This window comes from Argiope bruennichi, chromosome X1 (genome assembly GCF_947563725.1).
Source record: "Argiope bruennichi chromosome X1, qqArgBrue1.1, whole genome shotgun sequence".
Classification (NCBI taxonomy): domain Eukaryota; kingdom Metazoa; phylum Arthropoda; class Arachnida; order Araneae; family Araneidae; genus Argiope; species Argiope bruennichi.
Genome location: NC_079162.1, coordinates 24,307,699 through 24,317,372, shown reverse-complemented (window position 1 = coordinate 24,317,372; position 9,674 = coordinate 24,307,699). Strand labels below are relative to the sequence as shown.

Genomic DNA, 9,674 nt, shown 5'->3' with positions numbered 1-9,674 from the left:
ATTAATTTCAAAAAATGTCAATTTCTTAAAACTACAGTTGAATTTTAGGCCATGTCACTCACAACAGAACTATAACCCCCTCACTAGAGAAAACTAAGGCTGTATAATAATTTACAGAACCTAAAAATATCAAACAAGTTCAAAGTTTCTTGGGGCTTACAGATTATTTCAGAAAATTTATTCAGGGCTATACTAGTATAGCAAAACCCTTGAGTGACTCGCTGCGCAATAATAATAACTTTAAATTTGGCGAGGAACAAAAACAAGCTTTTAAAAACCTCAAGGACATTCTCTCCACTAAACCAGTCCTTCATATTTTTAAACAGGGAGCAAAAACGGAATTGCACACTGATGCATCCAAATTTGGATATGGTGCAATTTTATTGCAGGAATCGGATGACAGGAAGCTTCCCCCTGTACACTTTATGAGCCGCAAAACATCGATTCAAGAGGAAAAGTATTCCAGCTATGAATTGGAGGTCCTGGCAATAATTCAGGCATTAAAAAAATAAAAAAAATCGCGGTTATCTATTAGGGAACAAACTCAAAATTATCACAGACTGTTCGGTATTTCAAAAAACCATGGGTAAAAAAAGAAATAACTCCCAAAATTACTAGATGGGCTCTTGCTCTTGAGGAATTCGAGTATGAAATCATTCATTGTTCAGGGACTCAAATGCATCATGTCGATGCATTAAGTCATGACCCAGTAACCATGCTCGACTGTGATGAAGTAACACCAAAAATTGTGGCTGCTTAATTAAAAGATGAATATATCAAAACTATTAAGGAACTCCTTGAATCTGGTAAAGCTGAAAATTACTCACTTAAAAATAATGTACTCTATAAAATCGAAGAGGATAGAGAAAAATTAGTAGTCCCTAGAGCTATGTAAGTAGAAATTGTCAAACAATGTGATGAATTAGGGCATTATGTTATAGGAAAAACTGAAAATTTAGTAAAAAAGGCTTACTTCTTCCCTAAAATTAGAAAATGTGTCGAGGAAGTCGTGTCTAATTGTGTTAAATGTCTTTTAATAAACAGAAAAAAGGGAAAAGGAGAAGGGTTTTTAAATCCCATTCCTAAAGAGAATGTTCCGCTTGCAACAAATCATATATATTTTATCAGACCATTACCTTCCACTAATAAGAATTACAAGCATATTTTCACTGTGGTAGATGCATTCACTAAATTTGTGTGGTTTTACCCGGTTAAGTCTACATCAGCTATAGAAGCAATACAAAAATTGAATCAACAGCAAATTTGTTTTGGGAACCTGTCTCGGATCTTTACAGATAAAAGTTCGGCATTTACGCCTAGTGAATTCGAAGAATATTGTAAAAATGAGAAAATCGAACATTTAGGCATTACAACGGGTATACCCAGAGAAAATGGACAAATAGAAAGGATGCACGAAACCTTGATCAGTATTCTCTCCAAACTATCAATCGAAGATCCAACCAAGTGGTTTAAATGGATAGGTGTTATGCAAAAGAGTATGAACTCTATGACTTCAAGAAGCACAAAATTTTCTCCGTTCAATCGGCTGACTGGTGTGGAAATGACCAAGGATGAGCAACGAATCCTCGAAATTCTGGAAGTGGTGTACACCAACAACCTCATGAACTGTCGTGAAATGCTTCGAGATGAAGCGAAGGGCAACATCTGGCAAATCCAAGAAGAGAACAAAAGGGTGTATAATAAGAAAAGAAAAAAAAGCTCATACATACAAGAAAGGTGACCTGGTGGCTATTCAGACGACACAGTATGGAACTGATATGAAACTGAGAGCCAAATTCTACGGTCCAAATCTCACTTCAACCTCATCTGATCACATGAAGAGATGGAGCAGTAACTCCTAAACATAATCTGTAGGCTGCATATTCAAAACTGTAAACTAGAAACTGTATATAACTTATATTGTGTAAAGTACTGTTTTGTGTTTCCCCCCCTCTCTTTTTCAGAATTCTTCTATTCCATGTATGGTGATGTCTCTGTGGACCACCAAGGATGGCCGAGCTATAGAAGCGGTTGTGATAGTCTTCATGAGATGGTGCTGGCGGCGCCAGGGAGAACGCTAACTCGAGTGAATATTGAATGAGACTAAAGGGCGGGTGCTGCACTGTTCGGGTTGGATGGCTGTGAACCGTGGTAGCACGATGAGGTGCCTACACTTTAATAAGTACCAAAATTGTAAATATATACAACAGAACCTATATTGAATCCTAGACGCCGTTTTGTAGTAAATTCTTTCCGAGGATGGACACAGTCGCTCCCACATGAATTATGCATAATTTTTTAATCTTAAGCATTTCTATTAGGACTAAATTTTTTTTAATGGGTTTGTCTGTAAAAAAACCTGGGGGGGGGAGGTTATATTTTAATGAAAAATTGAATTATTAATGTTCGTTTATTCAGAAAAGGACAGAGCAGAACAATCGGTATCTGAAGCTGTTAAGAATAAATACCACAATCAACGTAGATTTTATTTGGACAAATCAAATGAAATATCTACATGCACAGCTCTTGAATGAAATTTATAAAAGCTATGAATAAGATGTGAGTAGAGTGCATGTCAACAGTTTAAACTCAGTAATAATTTTGAAATGAAACCATAAATATTCAGTTTATATTAACATTATATAAAGATGCATTTTTAAAATTATATGAAATACTTCTATCATATTAAACCATAACAATAGTTGCAGTGTTAAAAGTTGAAGCACAGAGCTGCCTACTGAAATTGGGCTAGCAGATGCGTACACGTATGCCATCTAAGCGTATCAATAAAATTTGACAACTGATTTGACACAAGTTCAAAATGGGCAGATATACAGAACTTTCATAGAAGAAGTATCAAAAATTTGATATATGATAGTAAAACATATTCTTTTCTGAAGTTGAATTAAAAAAGATCTAAATGTGATATTTATCAAACTTTGATTGGGTGAAGACATTAAAATGAAAATTTTGTTAAGGAAGGCCACGAATTGGTGGCCTCCGCAACAATAATTTCAGAAGCTTGGCTACAACTGGGAATTGTTTTCTTTCTTAAATTAAAATTGCTGTTCGAAGACAAATGTATAACATTTTAGAATCAGGACATCTGAAAAAACTGTTTTTCCACGTTTAAAACTCACTATACAGAAGCTCGATTGCAGTGAAACAAAAAGTACAAAACGTTTTGTAATAAGTGGCTTAATGTAAAATTTAGCGGGGGTGGGTGGAAGTGTTATAGATTTTGGACGGTCCTAATCGGTCTTCACGTTATTGACATGAGCTTTGGAAAGGGTCAAGGAACATGTTTAGTAGCTAAGATAGGGGTGACCATTGATAGGGAAAGACTTTTTCAATGGTCAGACATACCTAGTCTATCTCAGTAGTCGACAAAAATCAGAAAATGACTCGCCGATTACTTTCCAACATTTGCTTCCTTTCGGTGAAAGTTTGGGTGGAAAAGATTGGACTTTTCAACAAAACAAACTTCAGTTCACGTCTCCAAATAAACGTCACAGAGGTCCAGTATGATGTTAAGTTTTCACAAACCAACTGTAAGTATTGATTAGATCCATATATAAAAATGAATTGAAATCGGATAGTGAGGATGCCTGGTTTAAACTAAAGCCAGAAATTAGTATTTTCATGGAAAACTGTTTTAACTAATTAAATCTAAAGGTTTTTATGTTATTTTTACTTGAATGTAAAATAAATAAATAAATAAAAAACATGTCTTGTGGGTTTGAATTTTTGACATACTCATTTTTATATTTTTTATAAATTGGATAATTAAAAATAAAATTTGCGATGGAATGAAGATCATTATGATCCGTGTAGTGGAAGCAATAGGGCGTATGTTTTCGAGAGCAATTCTTTAATAATCACATTTCACGCTAAACAAACACAAAGAAAAGACGACATTCACGCGCACAGCTTAAAAGAACAGCATATCATCTCATTTTCATTACAATCGCATTGCATTATGGGATGCGTAGGAGGATGTGTAGGAGGGACACATATAGCTCTGCTTATCTGCTTATTTCATGATTATATTGCACGATCAACAGCACTTGCTTTAGTTTTGATTAAATTAATAAGCTGTTGTTGCTTTTACAAAGCAAAATTTATTTATATTCTTAATGTTAACCTACGCCGCAATATATATATTTTCTTACTTATTGCTAATGGCAATAAATGATAAATAAATTTCTTCAAAGAATAATTATAAAGAAGTTATAATGTATATAAGAATTCTTGATAACATTCGAAAAACTTTCTAGCTGAAATCTCTTTTTGTTCCAAGGTGAAAAATTTGCAAATAGATAAAAATACAACCTGCACAGCTCATTACTTAATCTCTACAAACATTCTTCACAATAATCATATGCAAATAATTACCCAGAGCATTACCCATTACTCATATCACCATATTTTTCCCTAAAAATGGACTGTCAAAGAAATAAACTGAACTTAAGAGAAAAAAAAATCATTTCGAGAGACTTATGGTACAAATATTTAACTTAATCACAGTACAGTACTTTCAAATAACCTCATCCTTAAATTAATTTATTACAACTTTTATGCATTACATTTTCTTGAGGAAGATAGCAATAAAGACATCAACATTTGGCCAGTCTCAAAATCCCGTAGTGACACAAGAGATAAATCTTTAAAAGCTGAATATTACTCTTCCACAAATGTATTGTCAGCTATTATTTTTTACAAAATTTCTTGCATTTGATGGCAGATACTTGATTTTTTAAATATTTGAATGGTACTAAATAAGCATCACTTAATATCTGTATAATCATTAACAAGCGCAATTGATTTACATGCGCCTGTTAAAGAATCTTTACAAGATTCTTTAACAAGTGCATGTAAATCAATGGATTAATTTGCAATTATATCGGAGGTCCGATTATTATAAACAACCTAAAATAGGCATTTCATTTGACTATTCGGTTAAAAAAAGAAATTATCCATCTTAATAACACATATTAAACTGAAAATATTTCCCTTTCCTCAAATATTATAGCTAGATGATAAAAATGTACTAGGAAGAAAATTATTTTTGATAGGGAAACAAAAAATAAGCAAAAACTGCACCAAATGCAGAATTTCTTTATGATTCAAGCTAGTGTTGTAGGCTCCATGGCTCTCTAACTAACCCTTTCCCTACTTAATGGATATGCACTGTGTGAATTTTAAGTGCACAATCAAGACGTTTATTAGTAGCCCAAGATTTTAATTTTCCCCTACAATGTACTTGATAAAGAGACATGTTTCCACTATCTCAACTGCGATTGTAGGATATGACTAAAAAGCAACTTCAAATATTTGTATAAGATTGTTAACTCTCAATGAAGAATATTCGATAAATATAGCGAAATGTACAAATAAACTTTTTAATTTAAGATCGGGATGGGAGAGAACTGTAACACTTAATTTGCCATTGACATATCTATTTCAATTGTAATACTTTTCATCATATAATGGAATAAAAGATTAAAGTATGAAATTTAAGGGAAGTTGAAAATCTGTGATTAATGAATTGATAACGTAAAGTGGGCATTTTCAGAGTATTTTTGTCGCAATTCAGCTTTCAAAAACTTGAGAGTATCATATTCATGCTTCAAAACATGTGACAAAGACAAACTGTAGCTAGTAGTTAGTCCACAAGATCTGTAAAAGAATTCGAAAATTAAGAGGTCCTCTTTTTCAGTGTCTATTATTACATTTCTCCATTCTAAGAAATAAAAGTAAGCATATACTAAATCGCATATAAGAAGCATATACTAATCTACAGATAGACAATAACAAATCAGGTATATACAGTTTTGGATCACCAGCCTGAAATACATTGTTTGAAATCCTTTCTTAAGTGAAACACATCTTTATTAAACAGAAAAAGTTTTTATCGTTATATCTAAGGGATAATTGTTTTTAATGTAAAGGTAGTTTTACTCTTTTGAGAAAATATTCTTTTTCACTCACCCCCCACCCTCTAAAAAAATATATTAAAAAAAAAAAGGTAAATAAGAAAACAATATGTGATATTTGTATAGTATGATATCAATTGCAAACGAGAATGATAACATCAGGTTTTATTTCTGATAATTTATGGATTGATTACACTAACACTTGATATATAAACTCACTTGAGAAAATGTCCAACAGGTTGAAGACTAGAAACATAGAGTTCCATGAAACAGAACTATATATCAGTTGCTTAACCCTTTAAAAGGCCATTTTTTTCTAGTCATGGTATATTAAAATATTTTTAGGATTGAGATTGACTTAAGAAAAGTGATTCGTTTAGCTTATTAGATAAATTTAATTTGATTAATTAATTAATTTGGTTAATTAATAACTAATTAACAAATAAAGGCAGATAATTTTGTGTGAGATAAGAAACTGAAGCATCTAGGACTTTGTCTTTTTGAAAAAATTGTGAGAACTTATGTCAACCTACATAACTTCATTCAAAGGTTGATAAATTTGGTGGGAAGCATACATCCCACGGCTCTAGAAAGGGTTAAATCAGACAACAGAAAAGAATGCTGAACATTTGTCGATCAACTGACATTCAGTTTCATACATCTCTGGAATTATATTTTGCATATGCATCTTCACAGACTAACCAAGATTTATGGCAATACAATCCATTTCCACTTTTGTTTATGTTTTGTTCTCATGACGTCTGCTAATAACCCTACGAGTTTTGAATTACATGTAAGATAATACTCTGCGTCAGTTAAACAGACTACTACAATGCTGACCCCAGATTAGCAGAATATCCACTGAAATACATGTCACAGGCTCGGATCTTATGTATTGAAGATTAAATTCCATTACATTACCACTTGTTACCTGCACTAGAAAGCTGCATAATAGTTATCTAAGCAATAGCATATATTGAAGTTTCTCACCAGATTTCAGATAATATGCTAACACGGAAGGGGGGGGATGGATAAAATATCAAATCAAAATAAATGGTTAACATTTATTTTCACAACAAAGTATCATGGCAGTAGGCTTTGATTTCATTTATCAGTTTAATGTCTTATTTTCGAGAAAGACTTAACTATTTACAATGGACCTCAGTATACTTGAATCAATATTGGGTAAAAAAAATGTCTGGTAGAAAAAAAGTTTATTCACTGATATCTTGTGTAACTAACTAGTTTATTTTTTATTGTTCGCAAAAGACTTATTTATTAAAATATCTTATGTTTGAAAGTATCTCTCTTTTTTTTTTGTCAGGACTAATAGCATTAAACATTAATAAGGGAACTTTCACTCACTCTGTTTAAAAAGAAAAAAATCTCAAAATATTATGGATTCCATAATGATTACGATACCAATCATGTAATGCTTTCATGTTCATGTTCTGGCTAGAGTTGCAGACGGAAAATACTGCCTTAAAATTAACATACCAAAAGGTAGGTAGGTACTAATGCCATCTACAGTCACTTCAAAAATACCACGGCAGAAGCAATTATATAAAAAAAAGTGTCAATTTGCAATTTTGTGAAGTATTTCAATACATTATCTTCACAATTACAATTTTTTAATTGGTTAATAATTAAATGATAAAAAATAAATAAAAATAAAATACTATATACTTACATTTATAGGAACTTTAAAATTCTCTTTCATTAAATGAAATGAGAGTTCATTTTCCTGAAAGAAAAAAAAAGACAAAAAATTAAAAATATGATTTCAGAATGTGACATCTGTGTAACTCAACAATTAAAAGAGCAAATTAAATATTTGATTATTAGCGAGTTTCACCTACTATTTTCATTTCATTAGAACCACTTATAAGAAAAGTTTTAAAAACTGAACATTTTAAATCAAAGATTTAGTCTAGAGATATTGGGTACATTAAGAGGATTATGCTTCTCTAATACAATCACAACAAAGGAAATATTTTTAGCAATCTTCTTAACGAAGTTTAATGCATTACAATAACAAATAACTTTTTAGCATCATTTAATGTTATGACATATGGAATCGCACCAATAGCACCGATTCATAATGAAACTAAAGCTTTGTATGCTTTTCCTTTATCAAGGGATAAGAAAATGAATATTTTCATGTTACAAAATAATGATTCAAAAGTAGTTTCCGAGCATCGCGAAAACCGTTTTCAAAATATGATGATCATCATTCAAGCAATTTCTAAGTTTTGTTTTTGGAACTGAGCTCACAATGTCTTTTTCTCGAGGCGGATCGGGCTGTCAAAAGAAATGGACTACGACGGGGGGGGGATAACGTGCATACCTTTCCATGAGCCTTAGAATTCTGAACAACAATTTTGCGAGTGCTAAAGTTTCAAAATATTGTTTCTGCTTAGAGAATGAAAAATTGATCCATTAAGTTCAACCAATCAAAGAAATACGTTTAACTTCAAAACTTAATGTTAAAGTCTCCGCATCAACTAATCTAATTATTACTGATGTGACATCTACGCAAAAAATTGCTGAACGGAAAAAAAAGGGGGGGGGGGGAATCTATAGAAGAGAATACGAACACTAAAGAACTTCAGAGTTAGAAACGAAAACGAACGCTAATTTTTTTTAATTGCATCTAAAAAGCAAAACTCATTGAAGTTATGTCTTTTTGTGATGAGCGACATAAATGTTTATCCATCATTATTTGAAAAACAGATCATTCGAGTTGATATTCCAAAAGAAGATTAGGTAACGCATTTATTCCAATTACTCCCATTAGTACACTCATGTCCATAAATTAAGAATATTTCAGTATCACACTGAAATGAACTCTAAAGTGAAAACTTCATCTGTAGAATTATCATACACATCTTCAAGAATAATATGCAAATTACAAGGTGCCACCAGATAACCCCGATAGTAGGTCACAATGACGAGAGCACAAGAAAGGGGTATATAAGAAATGGTGGCAAAGAAGTAAAATTGTTCACAAGCATTCTGTAAGCCGCTCAGTGCCATAACCGAAAAGTTAAGACAGAGAGGAAGCATGTGGATGAATTTTTTTACGTGTTAGAATTATCAGTCATCTGAAATGAGTATTCAGATGGATGTATCTGAGGAACTTGGAATCGCCCAAAAGTGGCATCTCTAGGCTTTGGCAACGATTCCAAGATGATAGAAATGTCAGTAGACAATACAGTTCAGGTCATCCCGAGTTACAACGCCGAATGACGACAGGTATTCGACAGTAATTGCTAATAGAAGCAGACAGAACACAGCATCAAACCTCTCTCGTCGGCTATCTTTAGCCACGGATACGACAGTTTCAAGGCAAACAGTGTACAGACGTTTGGGACATTGGGTCTATATACTCGCAGATCTGTTCAGATATGTTCCGCTAGCGGTCAGCCTGGAGTAGAGGACTTACATCGTCACAGTGATAATGCGCCGTAATTTGTGTGATGTTAGAAGGAACACTTCCCCGCGAACCTCTTAAGAGCCAACAAGATTATTTCTACAAATCAAAGAGAATTTAATTTTGTGCCAATTGATTTTTCTTCCACTGTTTTCTATTAAATTATGCAGATATTAATTAATAGAAATACTGCACATTCAACACCTATTTCGTTTCCAACGAAGAATAATAATATTATATATAAGATAAGTTTTATACAATCCATTTGTAACTGTTATTCAACTGTGTTTTATACATATAACTAT

At 32.5% G+C, this 9,674-nt stretch overlaps 1 protein-coding gene across 2 annotated transcripts in view; it reads right to left on the bottom strand.

Annotated features, from left to right (window-relative positions):
* Positions 1–3,740: 3,740 nt before the first annotated feature.
* Positions 3,741–9,674, bottom strand: part of LOC129958678 (uncharacterized) — a 28,265-nt gene continuing 22,331 nt past the window's right edge. For both annotated transcript variants that reach the window (XM_056071321.1, XM_056071320.1), the window contains exons 5-6: positions 7,627–7,680; positions 3,741–5,679 (exon numbers count right to left, since the gene is read on the bottom strand). In XM_056071321.1, coding sequence (XP_055927296.1) covers positions 7,673–7,680 — 8 coding nt within the window. In that variant the 3' untranslated portion in view covers positions 3,741–5,679; positions 7,627–7,672. The remainder of the gene's footprint in view (positions 5,680–7,626; positions 7,681–9,674) is intronic.